Source organism: Neoarius graeffei, chromosome 5 (genome assembly GCF_027579695.1).
Source record: "Neoarius graeffei isolate fNeoGra1 chromosome 5, fNeoGra1.pri, whole genome shotgun sequence".
Taxonomy (NCBI): domain Eukaryota; kingdom Metazoa; phylum Chordata; class Actinopteri; order Siluriformes; family Ariidae; genus Neoarius; species Neoarius graeffei.
The window spans coordinates 88,147,676-88,174,491 of NC_083573.1; the positions used below are offsets into that span (position 1 = coordinate 88,147,676).

General features: G+C 42.8%; 1 protein-coding gene across 2 annotated transcripts in view; it reads left to right on the plus strand.

Annotated features, from left to right (window-relative positions):
* Positions 1-26,816, plus strand: part of snx16 (sorting nexin 16) — an 88,455-nt gene that overhangs the window by 40,691 nt on the left and 20,948 nt on the right. For both annotated transcript variants that reach the window (XM_060922498.1, XM_060922499.1), the window contains exon 3: positions 21,025-21,111. In XM_060922498.1, coding sequence (XP_060778481.1) covers positions 21,025-21,111 — 87 coding nt within the window. The remainder of the gene's footprint in view (positions 1-21,024; positions 21,112-26,816) is intronic.

The window sequence follows — 26,816 nt, forward strand, 5'->3', positions numbered from 1 at the left end:
GTGTGTAGTGTTTATGAACTTGAATGAGAGGTGCGCGCACAGACTTGTTCATGTGTGGTGATATTTAGTGAAGGTCAGAAAAATTTTTGGTGCATTTCTTAAATTGTAGCGCGACACTTTATGAATGAAGCCTCCGTCTGCCTGTCGTTAATTACAGGGAACAGCTCTGTCGAGAATCTGTGATCTCACCTCCAGAGAGACGTTGAGCTGAGCCGTGTTGGGAAAGGGTTCAGTGCAGCTGGGTTCTTTCATTTTCACACCTGCTGTCCTGCTGTTTGTTCCTCATTGCCTCACCCTGTCACACACCAGGAAACGCCTGAGTAAGCAGTTCAACCTGCCTGTCAAGGTTGTTTTTACTGCTTGATCTTTCTACCTTGGCACGATAGCTGGGGCAGTATGAGGATATCGGTATCCTCACACATGGCATAATTTTTTTTTTTTCGTGGTCCGGTTTCCATCACATCCTGCGCTCTGATTGGCTGGTGAATGGGTCCATATCCTACGATACGGACCTCTGGCAACTTGCTCGTTCACAACAAACACGGTGGCTTTTTTTTTTGTCAACATTTATCATTTTTATAAGATTTATTTATAAGATTATCAAAAGTCTTATACATTTTTGCCAGCATTTCTCAGGAGAATAGCATTAATTTTACATCACAGATAGCAATAACGACAGTGTTCACAGCGAAAGCGAGTTTTACTACCCTGAGGAGGAAGAAATAAAAGAAAACATTTCAGGAGAAAGCTAAAAACCTGTAATTTGATAACGCTGAGCAAAAACATGGCTGAATCCTGAATGACTCAATTTTGTATAAATAGGGGACGACATAGGCGGCAAAATGTAGTTTTTTTTTTTTTTTCCTGCCATGGAAGTGCACTTGCATACCAAGGAGGAAGCAATTTGCATTACAGCCGTGAATAAGGATTCAAAATGGCGGCTCGGTTCGGTTTTCCTTTTCGAGCGCTCTCGTTTTCTGTTAGAATTTAGTAAAGAAAAAAATAAATATATTATTTACCAGCTTAAGGTCGGTCCGCATGGTGAAATACCGTGAGCTCGGCCTTGAATACTGACCTCGGCCCAGAGGGCCTCGCTCAGTACTTTCAAGACCTCGGTCATGGTATTTCACCATACAGACCTCCCAGCTGGTCAATAACATATATTTATCAGACATACTTTGTGTCCTAGTTAGTCAAATCGGTAACCCGAGCTCCCAGAAAAAAGCTTCATTTTTGTCATGCAGACAAGGTGTAATTAAGCTATCTTCTGTCCACTAAACTGTACGTTTCCAGGTCACTGGTGTAGTATATTCAAGCTTTATATTTTATGTAATTTCAGTATGTATTTTTCACCTGTAAACGTGAATATACAGCTCAGGACGAGCAATGATGGTATGAGTTGTTTATAGATTCCAATTATAATGACTATCGAGTTGGATGATTTTGAATGTCTGCAAATTTAAGATAACAGGAAAAGGGAAAAAATAATGGTGACTAGCAGCTACAAAGGACTCGTAACCAGCTTCTGGTATTCCCCCCGCTATAATGGTGTAATGTTGCACAAACGGGGGCTTCGCCAGGATTGGGAAGGTTGGGAGTGTTTTTCTGGAAGTAGGGAGTGTAGCTTGGTCGCGACCTGGGCGGGGGCATTAAGTAAGTGTGAATTATTTTATTAAGCATTGAACACCATTTTATTTACCAAATAAAATGTTAGTTTTAGTTTCTTATTCATTAACCAGAACTTTGCAAATCACTAATTATTAGGGCTGTAACGATACACCCAACTCACGATTCGATTCGTATCGCAATTTTTGACCCACGATTTTTTTAAAAATGTTTTTTTTAAAGTAGTAAATTTGACTTATTAACATTTACTTACTTACTTTAACTATTTAATAACAAATAATTCAGACCACTGCAGAGAAGGAGTAATATGTATGCAAAAATGAACAAATGTATATCCAAAGATTGTTTTATTTCTCAAAATAATACTGTTGAGCCGGAAGCTCTGTTTTTTTCAGTTCTGAAAGTCATTTTTCCAAATCGTGTAAATCAGTTAAGATTTTTTTTTTTTGGGGGGGTGGCTCTCTCACTGTCTCACTCTCATAGGGCCAATGATTTTCTGTGATCGCGGAAAACAGATGGAAATTACGGAATTTTTATGGTGAAACATTGCTCGCGTGTCAAAATGTAACTGCCGCAGAAGGCTTCCGCCCAAGCAGACATGCCTTCAGTGTTGCCAGATATTGCTAACGTTTTCCACCCCAACATATGTTCAAAACCAGCCAAAAAGCACCTAAACCTGCCCAATCTGGCAACACTGCATGCCTTTCCGGTCAAGTGATTGTGATTGGCTTGTGGCACACCTAGCCAGCCAATGAGCTGCTTGTTTACAGATTCGCTCCCCGTGTCGCAACCAGAATGGCGACCGCTTAAAAGAAATGAATGCTCTGCCAGTGGCGAGTGTGGACGTTGTGTGACTCGCAGAAGATTGTCGCAGGTCGGCGAAAAAACGACTTAATAGATATAAAAAAATAAAAGTAATTTAAGTAAGTTTAAAATGTAATTTAAATAAAAAGTAAAGTATTCATAAATTGAAGTTTGGAAGCGCCTCTGTTTTTGGGCTGAGGAGAAGTTTGGAAGGGTGTACCGCGATTCTGCCGCCTTGTATCACGATACGGATCGTGGCTCTGCGTATCGCGATTTCGATACGCATATCGTTACAGCCCTACTAATTATCAATAAAATCTTCTACAAATTCCTGCAATAAAAGCAGAAACCTTAAATTATAGCTTTATAGTGCACTTAAGACAGAAAACAAAATACAAATTGCTGCAATCAAGTCCTATTACACAGAATACATCTTTACCAAACACAACAAAGATAACAAATGAGATTCAGCCGACTCTGAAGATTATTATGAAATGTATACAACTGAAAATAATATACCGTTTAACAAGTTTTGATTTTACGAAATGTACAGAATGCGAATGTTACATCAGTGTTAGGAATCATTTTGATTCTGTCAAAGTGCAATGAACAGGAGTTAAAAATAAGTCACAAATGAAAGAATTTTCCTTTGGTGACTTGAAATGTAAATACTGTAAACGATGCAAAAAATTCAATAATAATGGTAGTTTATGAAAGTACTATTTAAGATGATGTAAATCTTGGCGAAAGAGAAACCAATCGAAACAGAAAGAGTGAAAGTGATTATCATGCCGTTACCATGGGAAGAGTCTTTTATGAACGTGGAAGTGGACTCTCAGCGCATCGAGTCCAGTGTGACTGAGGAAGGTGACCGGTTTTATGTTTCATCTAATTTAGGTCATTTAAAAACTATATATTATTTGGCAGTGAGTATAAAGTTTGTCTGTTTATCAGGCTTGTACGATTAAAAAACTCGCGAAGATATTTATCTAAATACATGACCTACTCATTCTAAACCTGCCGAGCTTCGCTGGTGTTCTATCAAACCATGCTACCTATCGAGATGTGCTGTTCTGCATCTTTGCGCACTCTCAACTCAGTGTTTTGCTTCCATTCAACCCTTGTTTCGAAGTCTGACTGATAAGAGCGCTACGTTTTTGGCAGTAAATTTGATTTTCTTGATTTAACTTCCATATATGGAAAGCACATCCCAGGAAACCACTGACCATCGACAGAAATGCACAAAATTACTTCACAAAACAACAATTTTGGTTAGCATGGGTTAGTATAAAACTTTTATAGGCAGTGTTTGGGGATTTATGGACGTGTTTTTTGAGAATTGGCCGTGTAAAGCACGGCTTGCTAGCTAAGCCTATGTACACAACAGACGTTACATGTGTTTAGCCAATGGGCATGTGCCATCCTTGACCGCCATGCAATGGGGTAGTAAGGCGTCTCCTTCCCTCCACTAGTCTGGGATGGTGCCTTGAGTAAGCACTAGCAACCCCTCATGCCACCTGGTCAGGGTTACAACCAGAGACCGGACTCAGCGGACTGTGCGGAGTAGGTCAACAGGCAGGAAGGCGGACCCAGCAAAGCGTTTGTGGAGCGCGATCAGGGCTAGGGCTGAATGTTGTATCGTTATCGTATCTATATCTAGATATGAACATTCAAGATATTAATATCGAAAAAGCAACGATATAGACCCTTTTCACTCACGTGACCTTCGTAAACGCGACCGCCATTTTGGACATGAAGAAATAACGGTTTATGGTACAGACCCTTTCGGTTCTCGCTCATCTAGCTGCTACAATGACTGCTTAGACTGCAGCAATAATACCTAACACACATTTAAGTATCCGTCGTAAAGACGTGAAACTCGTCGAGTGACGAGTGTGTTCATTGATGAGCTAACACAATCTAAAAGTAGACATACCATCACACTGCCCTGGCGCTGTGTACAGTTTACCTTCTATGGTTTGTGCACTCACTATTTGCCATTACTTTCTCCCACCCAGTGTTCGAACTATGACGATATTTTCGGGGGGTCCCTTTTTTTCCCTTGGGGTGGGGGTGCTTGCGCTTGTCTCAGAGCGCAGATCTCCAAACACATGAGAAGCCTATCTTGCGCACATATCACGCGGACTCCACACACGCATCGCGTCTGAAGTCATAACTCATCAGGGGAAATCGTGTCCGCATTGGCATGTTCAAAAAACAACCTCGCGTCAACAATGATACCACACGCAAGAAAAAAAAAAAAGTCAGGCTACTCAACACATCTGATCCACAGCAGCACTGGAAATCATGTCAACGACCAATCTTCCATTTCAACACACGTCAACAAACAAATGGCACCACAAACATGAACGGATCGGTCAGGCTACCGATTCCAAACCCACAGCAGACGAATAATTAAATGCATCTTACCTTAAAGCAGAATCGACCACTAAGGAAGTCTGTTGGCACTGTTGGCACACTTCCTTTCTACTAGTTTGTGTCCCCAACCTGGCAGCAGCAGTCGTTGTCATATCGGTTTATTTTCTCTTTGATGTAAACGCAACACTTCGGATATGCAAATGCTTCCCGTTACACACGATTGCTATGTCAATAAACATCATTTTGCCAATATTTTAGAGACCATCCATCTTCTCCGTCGGTCAGCATCTGTCGGGATCCGATAAGATGATAAATCTTGCCTTGTGTGTTGATGGTTACTACATCCAGGTGCACAACAATATAATGGCATGATGGAAGTCTTGCTGAAAGTAAAATCTTTCTCTGATGGCTGTATTCCTTTCGATGCTTCGCCGTCGTTCCTCGTTGTTGGCTGTGGTAGACTACTGGTAGTACATGTCCAAAATGGCGGCCGCGTTTGTCGTGACGTCACGTGAAAAGGGTCCATAGACGATATAGATTTCCCCTCCCCGCGCTCGCCCTGCATGTACAGCTCTGGCAGGCACAACAAACATTTTTACGATCGCCCTTGAATGCATCGCTAAGGCCCGCCAACCACAAACCTTATTTCATGCTTGCTGTGGATCGACAGCTGAAGCCAACCAATGACAAACATATGAGGGCGGGAGTGAGGGAGACGGAGACCGACGCGCACGCACACTACAGACACAGCGGGGAAATTAAAAAAGAAAATGAGTGCGGAAGATAATGCGGCCAGTGGCGGCGCAGAATCTGACTTGGTGCCAAAACACAAATCATCCTTCATTATTTGGAGGTATTTTGGATTCAGAAAGGACGATGTTAACCAGAGCGAGGTGTCGTGCAGGTCGTGCTTAGCAAAAATTGCGACGAAGCAAGGTAGCACAACAGACGTGTTTCACCACCTGAAGCAACACCATCGCGTGCTGCACGAAGAGTGTATGACAATGAGAGAAACACTGGGGACTTCAGTCATCCCAAAATAAGCCAAAGCAAAGTTTGATTGCTGATGCGTTCAGTAGCGTTACACCGTACGAGTCGACGTCCACCAGACATGAATAAATTACAGACGCGATAAGATACCACATTGCGAAAGACATGGTACCTGTGTACACAGTCTCGAAAGAGGGCTTTAAAAAATGGTTTGGACGCTGGACAAGCGTTATAAAATACCATCCCGAACACGTTTTAATCAAGTGGCCATTCCAAAACGCTATAATGAGTTATAATGCATATAAATGCGTTTTCTGCATACAGTTATGTGATCTTTTGAAGAATATAAGATGTTGCACTTCAATGCACTTTCAATATTCCACCAGCTGCTGCATTTATTTATTGTTAAAGCAGAGCTGCAGTAAAATGTCTCATCTCATTATCTGTAGCCGCTTTATCCTGTTCTACAGGGTCGCAGGCAAGCTGGAGCCTATCCCAGCTGACTACGGGCGAAAGGCGGGGTACACCCTGGACAAGTCGCCAGGTCATCACAGGGCTGACACATAGACACAGACAACCATTCACACTCACATTCACACCTACGGTCAATTTAGAGTCACCAGTTAACCTAACCTGCATGTCTTTGGACTGTGGGGGAAACCGGAGCACCCAGAGGAAACCCACGCGGACACGGGGAGAACATGCAAACTCCGCACAGAAAGGCCCTCGCCGGCCACGGGGCTCAAACCCGGACCTTCTTGCTGTGAGGTGACAGCGCTAACCACTACACCACCGTGCCACTGCAGTAAAATGTTTGATTTGTAATTTGTTAATGTTGATGACTGGCAGTGAGTTCTTAAAAAAAAAACTGCACTTTCCACTTTTTTTTTTAATTTTTTTTTTATATTTTTATTTTTCTGAAAAATGCTTGGTTTTCACCGAACCCATAGTCCTATCGTATCGATATCGAGATATGAAATTTTGTCCATATCGTTCAGCCCTGATCAGGGCACAGTGCAACACGAACAGTGTTGGCTATCCACTGCATCCTGACCTAGCTCCAGCCTTCTTGATTCTGTCTTGCCTCTGGACTCCGTTAGGTCAGGATGAGAGAGTGAGGCTGACGGCTGTGCAACTCTGTCGCTCTAATCTGAGTCACGCGCAAGTCATGACCTCCAATTCAAGTCCTGTGGTGATGGGCAAGTGGCGAAGCAGCAGGTGCGGAAACCCTGGAAGCTGTAGTCACAAACCTGTGGGTGGTAAAAGAGAGCAACTGGACTTGCTTGAAGATTCTTGAAGACGTTTCACCTCTCATCCAAAAGGTTTCTTCAGTTCTGTCTGACTGGTAGGGAGCATCAGGTATTTATCCTCTCATGGATGAAAAGCTCATCTAAGGTGTCGTTGAGTCATCCTGTTGGTGTGGGTCACTGGGGGGATGACTCAATGACACCTTAGATGAGCTTTTCATCCGTGAGAGGATAAATACCTGATGCTCCCTACTAGGAATGTTAACCGATGACCGTTTGACCAAATCAACGTCAACCGGTTAATTTTTTTTTTTTTTGGTTGTCGGTTAAAAAAAAAAAAAATCAATCGTTTTGAAGCTGCTGATTTTGGAGCGGAGAACCTGGAATTCTGTGTTGTAAACGCTTGGGGCATGCCATGCGGTGTCCAGGCCAATTTATGCTGACAATGCAGTCCTCGCAGACGGTGTCACAGATAGCGTCTGCGTAGCCCCCCCACCTTCGCAGACGCTCTGCACGCACCTCCCAAAATTTGTGACCACCGCAGAAGCCTCGCAGACAGCGTCACAGACAAGAGGGCTCTGATTGGTCCACTCTACATCCGCTGTACACGCACTTCCGCTTCCCTACTTTCCCGGTTTGGTTTGTTTTCACGGCCGCCATTTTTAAAAACACGAGCGAAGATAGAGCAGTACGAAGAGCGGTTGATCGAGGAAGTGAGGAAGTACGTACATCTATACGACTCCAGTTCTAGTCATTATAAGTAATCGGAGGATAAACACTCCACTAACCACACCCACCAACTACTCCTAGCGACTTCGCGCCCCCTTGTGTTGTAGCGGTGAATAACATCGCGCACGCCTATTACTCCCCGCTCAACGATAAATTACAACTGTCTGCGAAAAGCTGTCTGCGAAACCCTTGTCGCAAGAGCATGCAGAGGCCTTAAGGACGACAGCTGACAAATCAGAAACACCCAGTCAGTCACGTCCCGCCCAGCTGCCACTCGGCGAAAGAAAAGTGTAGACACCGGCTTTTTAGCTTACAAATTACTATTCTGTTTTTTTAATTATTATTAGAAGGCACATGGAGTTTAGTCCTGCCTTGGCCAGTGCATTCTGAAAGTATGTTTCAGTCTGTAGCCAACAATGCATGTTACTGCAGATCATATCCCTCCACACAAACTAAAGGCGCAGATGCCGACTTTTGGAGGGAAGGGGAGAGAATGAAATGACAGCGGTGTCTGGAGGGGGAGTGACAAACGCAGCTTTTATGTCTGTGAGCCAAGTCGGTGACGGCTTCAGAGCAACTTCAATACCACGCACTAATGGCGTGTTGATATTGGTAATGGCGTTATAATGACTGTAGCTAATTAATTAGATTACCCAGCGTTATAACAGCCTTTATTTTAACGCCGTTATTCCCATCACTGAATGTTATGTACTTCTAGCACTTGACTTTATTTTCAACGCCATCATGGCCAACTGAAACCGTCTCTAAGCTGGAGCCATTTGTCCTCCGCTCCAATACAAACCCCTCGACATCAGTGCCGCGTTTGACTAACGCTACGTTCACACTGCAAGGCTTAATGCTCAATTCCGATTTTTTTGTGAAATCCGATTTTTTTTTGTGAGGTCGTTCACATTAACAAATATATACGACTTGTATGTGATCCTCAGTATGAACGAAAAGCGACCTAAAAGTGTTCCGCATGCGCATTGCAGGATACGACGACGTCACACGCAGTGAGCATGGCCAGTGTTTACGGAAGTAAAACCGCCCGGTTGCGGTATGACCCATCCAATCTAGCTTGAATAGCTGCATCCCCCCAAATGGAAATCAGCTCCCTAACCTCTGCGTCCTTCCATTGAGAAGATTCAGAACCTTCACAGCCCGAAGCGTCCCTCGCATTGATGTCATGCGCAGGGGCGCAGATACGTTTTTTGAACTGGAGGGGACAAAGCTGCCAGCAAACCAACCCCGATATGCCTGTCAAACTCGTTGTGGGTTACCCTAGCAACCAAGCTCAAGCTCGCAACCTGTGCAGTCTGCGCAGCTCAACCAACCGAATATCAGTCTTTTTGTTTTGTTTTATGTGAGTTGTTGCGACTGTGTATACACTGCTGTGCACCTCAATAAACCGAATGGTAATTAGTCTTTTGATTTTTCCGTGAGGTTTGCTTTATGCAAAGAAAGACAGCATAGACGTTTTTTCCTCCCTATAAGTGGGGGGGACCGAGCGAGGTGAATTTAAATCTGGGTGGGACGAGTCCCCCCCTCTATCTGCGCCCGTGATTATGCGCCATGTTGTTGTAACTTTTTTTGAGAGACCCGCCGCCTACTTCAGCGCAGAATAGTGACGTTTGTGGCTTGTTGATGACGTGTAAGTCGGATGAATGCGACCTGGCAGTTCAGACTGAAGTCGCATATGAAAAGATCGGATAAGAATCGGAATTAGGACCACATATCCAAACGGCCTGGGTCGGATTTGAAAAAACTGGATCGGTGTCGTTCATATCGTCAATAAAAGATCGGATACAGGTCACGTATGGGCGAAAAGATCGGATTTGAGTCACTTCAGCCTGCAGTGCGAACGTAGCCTAAATGTTTTGCGCTGTAGAAAAGGGAATGTGAGCGGAGGGCAGCGACTGGGACTGAATGTGCGGATGCTCGCGGTTAGATTTAGAATAGATTCTCATAATTCCAATTCTAGAATTTTAAACTCATAGGTTAACCAGCTAATGAGGCTTGGTGGTCGGTCAAGATTTTTTTAGTTTTCGCCATCCCTACTCCCTACCAGTCAGACAGAACTGAAGAAGCCTTTCGGATGAGAGGTGAAACGTCTTCAAGAATCTTCAAGTCCAGTTGCTCTCTTTTACCACCCACGGTTTACTATGACCTGGATGACTGAGAATCTTCAGACATGGTCTCAAACCTGCACACAGGCGACGCAGGGCATTGAGTCGCTCTCTGCTGGAAGGAACCAGCAGCGGAGTTCGGCAGCCCCCTGGGTGTCTGAGCAGCCCTGTTTAGGATTTGCTCCGCTCACCTCCATGGAGGAAGGGGCTAGAAAAGGTGCCCCAAACACAGCCTGCTTCAGCACACAGCGGCTGGTGGGGATCTCACTTAGCGGTCGAAATACAACAAATAAGAAAATGAAATAAAATTGACATGTGGGTGTACTTTCAAAGCCCGGTCTGGCCTCGTCAGTCACCTCCAGACCCACAACAGCCACTCTTCAAATTGAAGTCATGGTCGTCTTTGACCCTGAAGGATGAACATCGCATATGTCTGGACATGCCTCCTCCTCGTCTTTTAAAGACAAAATTATGGGATGAGCATTGTAGCTACACAGAATCTTCCACTCTGCAGGAATTTGAGAGCAAGTTTTTACTTGTATGGAAACTCAATGTGACGTCTTTTGTGGTTGTTTGAAGGTGTTTAGTCTTTATTGTACTTCCATGCATGTGATGTTAAAGTGACCTCGGCTCGATATTTATTTATTTTCATCAGACAGCATCAGGGCTCGAAATTAACTTTTTTTTTTCTTTGTGTCCCCCAGTGGTCCCGAATTCTGTGTTGTATTGTCCCGAATGGAAGCAATAGTGTCCCCATTTTTTTCCTCTCTGAAATAACCAGTGGTTAATATTATCATATGAAGTTCCTATTATATTTGTAACTATGTGATTTTGAACCCTTTATATCATTTTTACAACAAGTCACAAGACACAAGCGACACATGTCCTATACATCATCTACTTCAAAATTAGTTATTGCATTTTCAGTTTATTAAACTTTGGCGATCTCACTGTATGAATAGATACCCGTTTATTTAAAGGGGCCAACTAGCTCATTCAGAAAATGTTTCAACTCCCTACATCTGCAGTACACTTTAGTTGAAAATAAGACCCCTTTTATGTTCATTTCATCTACTTATACCTTGAATATCTGTTGGCACTTATAAGGCCAACTTATCATTTTCACCATTACCGTTATCCATAGCCCTGTGATGACCTGGCGACTTGTCCAGGGTGTACCCCGCCTTTCGCCCGTAGTCAGCTGGGATAGGCTCCAGCTTGCCTGCGACCCTGTAGAACAGGATAAAGCGGCTAGAGATGAGATGAGACCGTTATCCATTTTTATGAACTTTCCGTTATCCATTACCGTTACCCATTTTTATGAACTTTCCGTTATCCATTTTATGAACTTTCGCTGCCGAAACGTGGGTGCAAATGTTAGCAACATCAGCATAGTGCAGGTCCGAGCCTAGCTGTGCTGCTGACTGACTAAACTTTCTGAACTAGAAAGACACCAAGAAAACTCACTTATTCTGTTGAACGGTATCTTCCGTCAATATCATCCACATCATTCCTGTTGTATTTTATAACGTGTCTAACAGTGTTCATTAAGTTCATTCAGTTGCTAGCGTTGCCTGCAGACCAGGCGATGACACTTTGGATCCTGAAGGTCCCGGAGACGTTATGTCTGGGCTTTCAGTTTCTTCCCCGCGGTCGGTCCGCTTCAACCACTTCAGCGTTTTTGTTCTGGCAAGAGTCGGCGCAGCGTGTGCGCTAGCAATTCCATTCCAAGCCCATATAATGCGGACACCGGCCGAAGATTCTAGAACAGAATGCGCTGCTCTGTAGCCTACGGATGCAGGTGCATCGAAAGTGAAGCTACTATGTATTTTTCGCTGTTAACGTTTTAAAATTAAAATTAACAAATTAGGTGAATGTCTACGTATGTGTTACGGCTTTGTAAATAATATTAATGTAGAACTTTTTTTCTAGATCTATTTTTTTCCATTGTCCCAGATATGATAATTTTGTGTCCCGATTAGGGCTGTAACGATATGCGTATCGAAATCACGATACGCAGAGCCACGATCCGTATCGCGATACAAGAAGGCAGAATCGCGGTACACCCTTTCAAACTTCTCCTCAGCCCAAAAACAGAGGCGCTTCCAAACTTCAATTTATGAATACTTTACTTTTTATTTAAATTACATTTTAAACTTACTTAAATTACTTTTATTTTTTATATCTATTAGTAAGTCGTTTTTTCGCCGACTCGCGACAATCTTCTGCGAGTCACGCAACGTCCACACTCGCCACTGGCAGAGCATTCATTTCTTTTAAGCGGTCGCCATTCTGGTTGCGACGCGGGGAGCGAATCTGTAAACAAGCAGCTCATTGGCTGGCTAGGTGTGCCACAAGCCAATCACAATCACTTGACCGGAAAGGCATGCAGTGTTGCCAGATTGGGCGGGTTTAGGTGCTTTTTGGCTGGTTTTGAACATATTTTGGGGTGGAAAACGTTAGCAATATCTGGCAACACTGAAGGCATGTCTGCTCGGGCGGAAGCCTTCTGCGGCAGTTACATTTTGACACGCGAGCAACGTTTCACCATAAAAATTCCGTAATTTCCATCTGTTTTCCGCGATCACAGAAAATCATTGGCCCTATGAGAGTGAGACAGTGAGAGAGCCACCCCCCCAAAAAAAAATCTTAACGGATTTACACGATTTGGAAAAATGACTTTTTCAGAACCGAAAAAACAGAGCTTCCGGCTCAACAGTATTATTTTGAGAAATAAAACAATCTTTGGATATACATTTGTTCATTTTTGCATACATATTACTCATTCTCTGCAGTGGTCTGAATTATTTGTTATTAAATAGTTAATGTAAGTAAGTAAATGTTAATAAGTCAAATTTACTACTTTAAAAAAAAATCGTGGGCGTATCGAATCGTGGGTCAAAAATCGCGATTCGAATCGTGAGTTGGGTGTATCGTTACAGCCCTAGTCCTGATGACATTTTTTATGGTCCCCGGGACGTCGGGACACCGTTAGTTTCGAGCGCTGGACAGCATTACTGCGCTCAACAGGATGATTAGCTTTATTTTAAATTCTTTGATGCTTTTGGGAAACCAGGGACTTGGTGGCACATTGGCGCTTTCACTTGTATATGAAACGTGAATATGACCACAGGGGCCACATATCGGAGGATTAACCGGTCTTTTTTTTTTGTGTTCATACTTCTCTGAACAAGTTGTCCTATTCTGGCAAAAAGATATTTATTCAACAGCAGGAAATATTTGTGAACTTGCATCATAGAGCCCTCGTTTCTGTTCTTATTGCTTATTAGCCCACTTCTCCAGTGATCATGTTTTGTGTGAGTGTTTCACTTTGCCCTAGTCACCAGGCACGGTGTCATGTGAGCTTCCTGGAGCACTCGTTTGTTTGTTTTTTTTTCCAGATCCAAATCAGATTTATTGCTCTGTCCTGCACTCCGAGTCGGGCTTGTTCCCCGTCCTCTGAAAGATGTACTGCAGAACTCGGAGTAGTTTTTTTTTTTTTTTTGTGAAATTTATATCGTGTGGGGGGGGATCCAGACCCTCGGTGAAAAATCTGCACCTCAGATCAGGGCTGGCCCAACCTTTTTATCAAGGCCACAACAACGTGTAAAGGCAGGTCATGAGGCACACGCTTTATTCACGAGCACCTATTCTCAATTTTCTGTCGTTATCTTGGGCAGTTGGTGTTGCTGTAGCATGCAAAGCAAAACCACATCCTCATTATCTTGATTCACCTTCAGATAAAAATAGAACTTCTGCATTCTCTGATCCTCTTTTTTTTTTTTTTTTCCTTTTCCCTCCCCGTCTCATCGTGTGTATTAGTTTTATTGACGTTTTCTCCACTGGACTTAAAACTAGCTCTTTGCTCATTAACATGGCGTTTTCCCAACGTTAGCGTAATTACAGCGTGTGATCTGGCGTGTCATCTGTCTGCATGGATATGAACAGTAGTGGTGTAATAGTTTGAAATGTTCACAAGATCACTTTATTAATAATGTCAGTGGTGAAAATGTAAAGAAGAATTTATCTAAAATCCTTCTACAAACGAACCGTGCGGAGTTTCCCAGAAGCATCGTAGCACAAAGATCGTTAAATGGGAGCACAAGCAGCACAATGATCGTGCGCTCTCCTAGTTAAGATGCTCTTAGCATTAAGAGGCCTTTGGAAAACCCACCACGGATCTCCTAATTGTTTTTTGGAGTAACGCACTTTAGTACTCCTTGCGTTGTAATTAGAAAAAGAGAGACTGAGCGTAAAGGCAGTATGCTGAGCCAAGAAATGGATAGTTTGATTCTGATGATCAGTGGCACTGCTCTGTGTTTGATGGACATTGTATATGATAAACTTCGGAACGTGCACTACATAGCCAAAAGTTTGTAGACACCTGACCATTACACCCGTGTGTGGTTCTTCCCCAAATTCTTGCTACAAAATCGGAAGTGCACACAAGCGAATTGCGAATCTCGGCCCGCGCAGTGCATTATGGGATCGCTAATTTTTTTTATTTATTTTTTTTTTTTTTGGGGGGGGGGCTACCAAACAGCACTTCAAAATGGTGGAAAGCAGTATTGACAACTACTATTTCGATCAGTTTAAACTTTGGAAAGTTGATGATTTGAAATGGTTTTGCAGTCGTCGTGGACTGCCTGTGACAACCAAGACCATGACTGGCACTCGGGCAAAACGTAAAGAACTGGTTGCCCTTGCCTATGCAGCATCAGTCCAGAACTTGCCATGCATTTTATCTTAGGCCTACATTGTCTAGACTATACACACACTCTATCTATCTATCTATCTATCTATCTATCTATCTATCTATCTATCTATCTATCATATAACGCGCGCGCACACACGGGCAAAATGGTATTTAGTCAGTCACCAATTGTGCAAGTTCTGCCATTTAAAAAGATGAGAGGCGCCTGTAATTTTCATCATAGGTACACTTCAATTATGAGAGACAGAATGAGAAAAAAAATCCAGAAAATCACATTTGTCTGATTTTTAAAGAATTTATTTGCAAATTATGGTGGAAAATAAGTATTTGGTCAATAACAAAAGTTCATCTCAATACTTTGTTATATACCCTTTATTGGCAATGACAGAGGTCAAACGTTTTCTGTAAGTCTTCACAAGGTTTTCACACACTGTTGCTGGTATTTTGGCCCATTCCTCCATGCAGATCTCCTCTAGAGCAGTGATGTTTTGGGGCTGTCGCTGGGCAACACGGACTTTCAACTCCCTCCAAAGATTTTCTATGGGGTTGAGCTCTGGAGACTGGCTAGGCCACTCCAGGACCTTGAAATGCTTCTTACGAAGCCACTCCTTCGTTGCCCGGGTGGTGTGTTTGGGATCATTGTCATGCTGAAAGACCCAGCCACGTTTCATCTTCAATGCCCTTGCTGATGGAAGGAGGTTTTCACTCAAAATCTCACGATACATGGCCCTATTCATTCTTTCCTTTACACGGATCAGTCGTCCTGGTCCCTTTGCAGAAATACAGCCCCAAAGCATGATGTTTCCACCCCCATGCTTCACAGTAGGTATGGTGTTCTTTGGATGCAACTCAGCATTCTTTCTCCTCCAAACACGACAAGTTGAGTTTTTACCAAAAAGTTCTATTTTGGTTTCATCTGACCATATGACATTCTCCCAATCCTCTTCTGGATCATCCAAATGCTCTCTAGCAAACTTCAGACTGGCCTGGACATGTACTGGCTTAAGCAGGGGGACACGTCTGGCACTGCAGGATTTGAGTCCCTGTCGGCGTAGTGTGTTACTGATGGTAGCCTTTGTTACTTTGGTCCCAGCTCTCTGCAGGTCATTCACTAGGTCCCCCCGTGTGGTTCTGGGATTTTTGCTCACCGTTCTTGTGATCATTTTGACCCCACGGGGTGAGATCTTGCGTGGAGCCCCAGATCGAGGGAGATCATCAGTGGTCTTGTCTGTCTTCCATTTTCTAATAATTGCTCCCACAGTTGATTTCTTCACACCAAGCTGCTATTGCAGATTCAGTCTTCCCAGCCTGGTGCAGGTCTACAATGTTGTTTCTGGTGTCCTTTGACAGCTCTTTGGTCTTGGCCATAGTGGAGTTTGGAGTGTGACTGTTTGAGGTTGTGGACAGGTGTCTTTTATGCTGATAACGAGTTCAAACAGGTGCCATTAATACAGGTAACGAGTGGAGGACAGAGGAGCCTCTTAAAGAAGTTGTTACAGGTCTGTGAGAGCCAGAAATCTTGCTTGTTTGTAGGTGACCAAATACGTATTTTACCGAGGAATTTACCAATTAATTCATTAAAAATCCTACAATGTGATTTCCTGGATTCTTTCCCCCCATTCTGTCTCTCATAGTTGAAGTGTACCTATGATGAAAATTACAGGCCTCTCTCATCTTTTTAAGTGGGAGAACTTGCACAATTGGTGGCTGACTAAATACTTTTTTGCCCCACTGTATATACGTGTGTGTGTGAATGAATACATCTACTGTTAATGATATAAAGTTATCTAAGCCTGCTTTAATCTGTAGGCCTCCTGACTATAATCTATATCTATATGGCCCTTATTATGGGACACGAAGGTGGGTGATATTACAGTCAGATGGAAAGATGTAGTAAACCTGTAGGCCTTTTTTGCATAATAACTACGTAATATTTTGTTAGAATTGCCAAAAATAAATGACAAACTAAATATCTGAACAAACTTGCAATTTTTTGCCATCTTTTACATCCTTCTGGGTCTTTTTTCGGTTTGAAATGTAATCAAAACAAACGGAGGTTCACATTTACATGACCCGTCTTCAGATGTAGGCCCAGTACAATTGTGTGCTTTCTTCCACCGCTTAAGTTTATAACTTCCATTAGTACATTGGTAAAAAGCACAGTGTGCACCTGTCATAGTTTTACAATTCATTTAAGGCTTAAGGTCTTTAAGCCAATCGCTATAAAGCTTTAAAGTTCACGGTCCGCTGCCTGTCTTCCTTTAGTAACTTCAGCGCCTCGGTAGTTCGTTTGGTAGCCGAAATAGTTGACCGAGAAAAGCTGCGCATGCGTACAAGCGTTGAATGTCTCTTGTAGAATGTCTCTTGTATGCTGTAACAATATTAATTTCCCTTCACTGGAACTTAGAGGTCCAAACCTGTTCCAGCACGACAGTGCACCTGTGCACAAAGCAAGCTCCATGAAGGCATGGTTTTCCAAAGCTGGAGTGGAAGAACTTGAGTGTCCTGTAGAGCGCCCTGACTGAACTCAACCCCACTGAACACCTATGGGATGAACTGGAACACCAGCTGAACCCCAGACCTCCTCACCCAACACCAGTGTCTGATCTCGTTAATGTTCTTGTAGCTGAATGATCACACATCCCCTTAGCCACGCCCCAAAACCTAGTGGAAAGCCTTCCAGAAGAGTGGAGTTTATTATAACAGCAAAGGGAGGAATAAATCCAAAATGGGATGTTCAGCAAGGACATGTGGGTGTGATGGTCAGGTGTCCACATAATGTTTTGGCTATATAGTGTACGAGTTAGCAGTATAACGTGTTTTATGATGGTAGTGGATTATAAAGACGAAGGGTTTTAGTGCAGAACAACTGCTGCACCAAGAAAAACTAAGATTCAGGGCAAGTCCAGGGCAGATTTTTATTTTTTGCATGGACACACAAAGAATGCGAACCACTGGGGGGGGGGAGGCGAGACTGTTTTTTGTTTTTAAGAGGCAAAAAATGCATCTTGATTGTATTTTGAAAAAGTCAACAGTGAGGTAAATGTTTTATAAAAGACCGTGAATTGCTGTGAAACTGATATTGACAAGTGGACAGTCGGATGTACTTCCTGAACAGTTTATGCAGCTAAAACGTGCTCTATACAGACTCTTGGACACTTTGTGAAATAATTAGTAATAAAACACACAGGCTAATTGAATGATTTGATTCTTTAAGGTGGGGTTTACATTAGACCGTATCAGCAGATCATCAGATTAACGTTTTAAAAACGATTAGTGTGCACACAGCAACGCCAATACACGGATACGCTCGGCTCCGCAGGCATCCTGCGCTCCAAATCACTCCGCCCTGAACAGCGAGTGCCCTCTGGAGGGTGCGCACTCCGGCCCTGCACAGCTCACAGAGCGCGCGAGTGAAGCGCACGAGCAGTGATTCGGGACTGAGCCGCTGTGTGTGTGATCTCAGTGCATGTCGGGCATGCGCGTCACTTACCACTTGCAAGTGGAAGGATGGCAAGCCTAAAGACAATCATAACTACACAGTGGGCAGTATTTGCATCAGTATTTGCAGTATTTTCATACTTTTATACTCTTTAATGAAAGGTGATACAAGGCGGAAGTCTGTGCCGTTTTTCAGCAGTCGCGTCACATGACCAACGCCAGCGAATCAGGAAGGTGGATGTCACAGTGACGTTGTCCAATGACGACGCCAGCTAGAGCTCAACACAGCGTATCCGCGTATTCTCAATGTTTACACAGCACCGGATCAGACACGATCTGGATTGAATATGTGGACCCTGGCGGATTCCCGTTTCCAGGCGTTTTAATGTAAACGGACAGTGCATCCGCGAAGAAAACGAGACAGATACGGTCTAATGTAAACTTGGCCTAAGTTTCACTTGGTTGTTGCAGGCTGCACTTTTCACAAGTGCTAACGGGCTGCAAATTGCAGAGATGCCTACTAGTACGGATTGGCCGTATTTTGTACGGAAAAGTTACGTAAATACGATGTTACGGCAAACAGTGTTATTCTGTACGGAATTATTATAAAGTCTTAAATTCCAGCGAGTTGTTTTTAAATGTCCAAGCGACTTTTTCAATCCATGCGCGATTCACAGCTAGGCTATTTATTTTTACGACAACCGCACATGCTGTGTGTGACATGCGCAGATTCCGCACATTTGTTCGCGCTGTTTTCGATACGGTAGAATGGCCGTGCATTACACCCAGTCAAAAGGGCAATGGATACGCGCACTGCAAACTGTGTAGAACTGACATTAACATCACTCATGGTGGTCGCGATGACTGCACGCGGCATGTCAACTACAAAAAGCATAGAGCAGGGGTACTCAAATAGAAATGATGAGGGGCCACATTTTTTTTTTTTTTCCATTTACTCAAAGGGCCATTTATTGAGAATGTGTATGATACATGCCATAATAATGTAATGCATTTATTTTAACATTTCCTTGTCATTGAACACAACAGTATTAGGGCCTACCTAAAATAAAAATATATTTTTCATTTGGGCATAAATAACTGAATAAAATAAATAAAACAAATAAATAACTGAATAAAACATTACCCTGTTAATAATCCAAAACAAATACCCTTCAAGCTGACCATTTTCTGTGCTTTGGTTAACAAACTCAAGAACTAACTCACACACTCAATATTGCTTAATGGGAGAAATGGCCTCGTGTGTCTTTGGCCAATGTTTGGAACCTTGGTTTGAATGGTGTGATAGCCAGGGAGACACACTGATGTGTATGTTCATTAGTGAGCCGGTTGCAATACCGCATTTTTATTTTATTTTTACATTTTTATTGCCGCGACACTTTCTTGGCAGATTAAACCCAAAGGTCGAGTGCTGGACGGTGGAAGAAAGAACGCAAACCTTTCTGTCCATTCTGGTTGGAATTGGCGGTTCTCGCTGTCCAGTTTTCTTTTTGGTGCAAACTTCGAGCATGCCATTGTGGCTACGGCCGGTAAACTGACTGTCTGGAGTTTTGCGAGGGCTTAGATTAGCCTTGCTATTTGTTTATCGTTGCCATGGAGGCAATCCTCACATCTCGTCGCAGTGCAAGGGGCGCTCTTTCAAAATAAGAGCGGACAGCGCGATTGAAAAAAAAAACAAATTAAAAAAAAAACACACACACACACACACAGAACAGCTCGCGGGCCAGAAATAGACCCCCCCGGGGGCCTAAAATGGCCCGGGGGCCGCTATTTGAGTATGGGAGACATAGAGTATGCTGAAATGGCGAGTCAGGTGGAAAGTAAATCTGGGGGTATCCAGCAGTTTTTTACGAAATCTGTGGATGAAAAGACACGGAACGTGACACGCGCTGAAGCGGTGATGGTTGACCTGTGCTTGGAGTTGAACTTGCCGATTAGTGCCATGAAATGTGAGTTAAACTTATTCGGTTTCTTTTTACATGTCTGATTTTTATTCACTGAAATATCAAACACTGGCTGGACTTCTTTAATTCAAAGTCTTTTCAGTGTTGCAAGTGCAAATGTACATGTAGTATGATCAAAAACAGAATTTTATGATTAGTGCTGTTGGGATTGTGGCAAAAAATTGATCATTCCACTGTTTTAAATACAATTATAAATGTCATTTTATTCAATGTCTCTTCTGAAGCATTATGCTGAAGTATTTATATATTGGGACATTAAGATAATGTCGGACTCTCTTTGGCATGAAATAAGAATTTTTTTTTAATTTTATTAGAATCCGTTAACAGGTAGAACATTTTGCCAGGCAATATAATATAATACTTTTGAGGAGTTACATTCAATACCAATGATTGGTAGTCAACCGTAATGTCTGCAAACAGGGAACACTATTGTATTTATAAAAATGTGATATATTGTATGCTCTAGAAATTTGTTGAGTGGAAATTCAGTTGAGATGGCTGCTCGCGTTTTGTTTATTCAATTCACACAAAACAGTTCTTTTTAATAATTTAAATGTTAAACATATTGGTATATACACCTCTTTATAATGGAAATGCGCATAAATTGTTACTGAAAGTCATTCCAAAATACTGAAAAATGTTTTCAAGATTACTGAAATTCAAAATTTGGGTTAGGCATCTCTGAAATTGAAAACCCTGGACTCGATTCTGCCTGTTTTTGTCCTACTGACCTACTGAGGACGGATTTCCAGACACAGCCTTATTGTGTTCGTTGCACTTGTTTGTGAAATGTTGTACATGGCCCAGGACCTTTGTGTTCGGGAAGTGAATGTTGCTGCTGTTCCTGTGTAGCACTGTGTGTTTGGGTTGTATTCATGGCACGGGGATTAATGTGCTTTGATAATGGAATTAAAGTTCATAAAGGGTGTGTTGTAAAGTCGTGATTATTTAAAAAAAAAATTTTTCCCCCTCTCTTTCTGTGGCAGGTGTATAAGATTTTGGTGAAGAAGACACAGGACGAGAGCTGGGTGGTCTTCCGGCGTTACACTGACTTTTCCAGACTCAATGGCAAGGTCAGCACTCACTCGCCTCACTCACACGCTGAGATTATGCAAGTCTTGTTCTTAGGCCGTCAGTTTATTATAAGTGTCTTCGAAGGAGTATATGGTCAAATAAAGTGATTGGAGCGATAAGATAAGCTTGTGTACCTAAAGCCACTTTAAGTGGTTAACAAAGCAGTGTTGGTTTTCACGTACAGGATCAGTCAAAAGTTTGGACACTACTTGTTCATAGACCAAGAGTTGGTCTAGTGGTTAGCGGGTCCGCCTCTCGATCGGGAGATCGAGTTCTACTCATGGTCTGGTCATACCAAAGACCATCATAAAAATGGTACCTACGGCCATCCTTAAAAAAAAAAAAATCCGTTTCCTGTCCACTGGGTGAGCAAAAAAAAATTTCAGGGGGGGGATTTTTGTTTTTTTTATTTTTTATATATATATATTAGTGCTGTCAAAAATGTCGCGTTAACTTGACTCAATTTTAACGGCGATAATTTTTTTTGTTTGTTTTTTTTTTATCGCAAGATTAACGCTCTGTGACATGTAGGTTTTTCATAAGCTTTTGAAACTTCCAGGAACTTGGAACAGAACAGAGACTTTGCTTAGAAAAACGATAGCAGCTAGACTGTAATGCCACGCCCTGCACAGCCAGAGTCCTCTGCCCTCCCCCCAAAGAACCAGCGCGGGCAGGGCGCGCTGCCGCGCCTCGGGACGAAGAGCCACGGTGCTCGGCTTAGGTTTCGTTTTCCCATCGGCGGCTCCAGCCCGACTTTGCAGTGGCTGTGACAAGACGTGTTATACGGAGCTGTAGTAACTCGTCCCCTCACTTTTAATTACCCAAGCGCACGCCTTAACGCAAAGCGTGCGCACGGGTTATAACTCGTGCGCGCGCATTAATATCTCGTGCACACGCCTTATAAGTCATTCCCACGCTTTATTTTTTTATTCACCATGTCCCCTCTACGGCTCCGTAGTGTTATGCTCTGCAATAAAAAAAAAAAAAACATTGGTACAAAGCAAGCCCATTCACTTTTTTATGCTGATAAGAGAATTACAATGGTTTTTCATGTGACAAAAATGTGCGATTAATCGCAAGTTAACTATGACAGTCGCGACATTAATCGCGATTAAATATTTTAATCGCTTGACAGCACTAATATATATAAATAAAATCATGGATGGATAAGAAATCGCAATGCTGTTTGCTTTTTTTTATTACAAAAGCAGACACACATTTTAATAAAACATGACAGTTTAATCAACTGAAACTTGTACAAAAACTTTTTTTAAATTTGCTACAGACAGTTTTTAATTCTGTCCAGCCAACCTGCATTAGTTCCGTAAACGCGTTTTTTTTTTTTTTTCAGTTCCGTTCTCATTTTGAATAGATCTATTAGGTTCCTACAGATCTGTCAGGGTTATTAACAAAGTAGGTAATGAATTTCGCATAACAAAACTCAAAAGCTGTTTGTAACGTCTCGGATGGATCACGATCAAACGAATTTTCCAGTAACGGTTTGTGATGGTCCGACACACGGACTTTTTGTAGTTCTAAATCGAGCGTTAGGCCTAGTTTGGATGAAATTACGCTATTAAAATGATCACTGAATGATTTGTTTTTCTGAATCTTGACTATTTTGTTGTTCGCTAGAATACCATTTTGCGATTTCACACTTAAGCAAATGTTTGAAAACTCCGGATCTCCTTCCTTCATGGTGGCTGCCGTTTTTTTGTGCCGCACGGCGCATGCGCAGAGCTGATTCGATTCTATATTCTGCGCGGAATGCGTAAATGTCAAGTTCAATTTTAGATTTACGAGCCCGAAAAAAATGTCGAAAAACCAGCGTTAAAAAAATATTTCAACCGCATAAACGGCACTCACCCGGCCGGTGGACCGGAAACAGAACATTTTTTAATAATGGCCTACTGCTGTCTGGCAAGGCACGCTGTAATACAGATGCGAGCGGGGAGTCAAACTCTCGCAGTTACTAGAAAACTAGTCCCCCACTGTAACCTTAGCTATGTAAGAGGCCAAGGGCTATGGAAACGGAGATTGGCGCCGCCCTATGTGCCACATGGTGTGTGAAGGACTTTGATTTGGACTCATTCATAGGTTTTTCTGTACTCCCCCCATGTTAAGAAGCCTTTGTCGCATGTACACTCAAGCACAGCGAAATTCCTCATCTGCTTTCAACCCAACGAGCACGTGCACACACCCAGAGCAGTGAGCAGCTATGCTACAGTGCCCGGGGAACAGTTGGGGATTAGGTGCCTTGCTCATGAGCACTTCAGCCGCGATATAGAGGGAGGGGAAAGTCAAACCCTCCAGGATTTCGCGATTCAACGCGCATTCAACCAATCCCCGCGAATTCAGGGCGGTGTTGCAATTATATCCAATCACCGCAACTTTCCCGCAAATTTGACCAATCGTCAGCGTCGTCTTGAGGTGACGTCGACAAACTACCTTCCGCCTTACTTCCGTGTATACGTTCAAGAGAAGCAGCATGTGCGCAGTGTTGCCAGATTGGGCGGTTTTAAGTGCATTTTGGCGGGTTTTGAACATATTTTGGGCTGGAAAACGTCAGCAGTATCTGGCAACACTGCATGTGCGAGTCAGTGTTTATATCGGCTTAAATTCTGTTACTGAAAGTGTATTATGTTTACAGTGAAGGACTGTGTGCACTTTTTTTTTTTACACTTAATACAGAAATTAATGGATACCAACATTTTTGCCAAAATGGTATTTTATTTTCCATTGTTTAGGCAGCTTCAGCATCATACTGTGAGATTCTGTTCAAATTGTTTTTTTTTTTCTTCTATGAAGCCTGAGCCATTTATTTTATTAGCTTATAATTATTGTTTAATTTAGTCTTCAGGAGAGACTGCCTGCACACAGTACTAGTATTAGTTTTTTTGGGTTTTTTTCTTACATGAACGCTGAGGCATTTATATTATATTTTAAGGTAACTTCATGTTGTGCTGTGAGGTTCTCTGCACTAACTTTTGAACCAACAGGTGCATTTGGATAAGTAAAGCCTATTTTTCTGCATTTTTGTAGTCCTGGTAATCTTTTATATTGGTAAAGTTGTTTATAGGGCCATTTCTCAGTGTCTGTTTTTTTTTTTTTAGCAACAGTTTTTCAGTAATAACTTAATATTTAACATCACTCAATTTTAATCACAAAAAGAGAAAATCGCAACAATTTCTCGCAACTTTCACTTCCTCCCGCAGTGTAATTGTGACAAAAACCTAAAAAACACCGCAACTTTCATCGCAATTTTTTGGAAACCCCCCCCACAGCATCAGACATTTTAGCCCGCAACAATCACAAAAAAGGCCCGCGGAATCCTGGGGGGACTGGAAAGTGCTGTTCAGTCACTCAGCTGTCCTCACATTTTTCCTGCTGGTCCCAGGAATCAAACCAAAGACTCTTTGGGCCCAAGGCTGCTTCTCTAAGCTTCAGGCGATGGCTGCCTGCATAATTATTGTAGAACGATACTGAAGACATCTGGAATTGTGTGGTAAACAAGAGTGTTGAAGAGAATTTTTTTTTTTCATATTTTATATTCTTCAAAGTATCCACCTTGATGATGCTTTGCACTCTATCGGTATTATCTTGACCAGCTTCATGAGGTTGTCTCCTGGAATGCCTCGTCAAGTTAGTTGGTGGACGAGTTTCTTGCCTCCTTAATGCATTTAAGATCAAGCAGTAAAAGATAAACGGCCCTATTCAGTAGCCCATCTGTAGTAATCCATATTATGTCAAGAACCGCTCAACTAGGTAAAGAGAAACGACAGCCATCGTTACTTTAAGACATCAAGAAGGGTCTTTTTTAATTAATAAAAATAATGAAAAAAACCCACTGAATTAGAACGTGTGTCCAAACTTGTAACTGGTACTGTACATTTTTGCCGCTTTTCCACTACCAACGCGGCTGAGTTGGGCTGAGCCATGCCGTGCTGAGTCGGGCTGAGCGGGGCTGTTGGAGTTGCATTTCGACTACAACCGCGCTGAACCGTGCTGGCTGGAAGTGGGTGGACACATTGGGTGGAGTTAGCGAAAGTGGGTGGACGTCACGTGATGTCGTTAGGCGGCGCAAACAGTGACATCAGTGACCTTTTAAGCGGTAGTCTCACGACCCGGATAGTAAACAATAAACATGGAGTCGTTAGTGTTGCTGGTCTTGGTGCTGTGGCTTGTTGTCACCGACAACGCCAACAGATACTGGCAAGAGCGTATAGATGAGGCGAGGCGCATAAGGCTTCGTAATTCTCGTAATTCTTCTTCTTCCGGGTTTACGGTGTTTACAGATCCCAGCGCGCTCGCGGGGCGTGTGTGGGCATGTGAGGACACTCCCCCTCACCAATCAGTGCACAGGGGAGTGTCTCCTCACGCCCCTAGCCCCACTCGGCTCGGTTTGGCTCGCTTCAGCCCCACTCCAAAACCGTGCGAGTTTTGGGTGCTAAGCAGGGCTGAAGCGAGCTGAGTCGTGCTGTTCTGAGATAGTCGAAACGCGAGCCGTGTCGGGCTGAAGCAAGCTGAAAAAGGGTAGTGGAAAAGGGCTATTAGAGCAGGAATGTTTTTAAAAAAAAAAGTGGGAGAGATGATCCAGACGGTGTTGTATAAAACAGCCAAACACAATGACCCATACAGCAGCGACCAGTCTGGGAGGGTGAAGGCTATCTCGTGTTTCCTCCAAGACACATGATGCCAGCCAGCCATGCCTTTTCAAACTCCTGTTCATGCTGCATCATGGCATAACCCACTTGGAGGAAAGTGCAGATTCAGTGATTGGCTAGTGCCACTGTGATTGACACTACTATAGATGAAAAGTCTTCTGGATTTACCCAGAAATCCGGATATTTGACAAAACTCTTGAAAATCTCCGGTTTTCCAAATGGAGAAATGGATTTTTCCTGTTCCTGGACGCGGTCCTTGCATGGGTGCAGTCCTTAAATAGCCCAAACACAGTTTATTGATTAAAGACAGGTGTTCTTTGTTAACGGCATGCGTGCCGGAGCTCGTTAGGCGCGCGCACGCCCAAGGCGCGCCTTCAGGTGCACAAGCTAAGGTGCGCAGGACTGACACTGTTCTGCGCAAGCGCAACACAATCGCACTAGAAAGCATGTTCAAGCTGCCAGCGGAGCTGCAGTCTTTTTAGTTGCGAATTACGAGTATTTCCTCATGTTAATAATTCGCCATGTCAAAACAAGCAAAACTTTCCTCCTCCTTTTGACATCAAGAGAGGAAAGCAATTTGTGGTTTTTTTTTTTTTTTTTTTTTCCTCCATCGAAGTTGCATTTTGTGGCTTCGAAGCTAAGTTTTAGTGCCATTTCTAGACCACAGCGTCAAGAAAACGTGGAAGAAACTGCAATAATGGAAGAGCCGTTTCTAAACTAGCAATGGTAATTTTTTTTGTTACATAATGTACTCAGGCTGCCAGTCAGTGTGTGACACGCGCGTGCACACCCTGAAAAATCCTAGCTACGCCCCTGATTTACATGAGAAATTTGGTATTCATTGGTGTGTTTAAATTTAGACAATACGAATTAATGTAAACAATTGGCTTCAACTCGCATAAATATAAATTGGAAATGTTAAGTTCACTTTAGTTTATGCAAATGCACAACTCTACTAAAAGATTGATAAACGAGGCTCAATGTCCCCAACATTGAAACCTGAAAGCTTTAGAAACTCTAATGCCGCTTTTCCACTACCA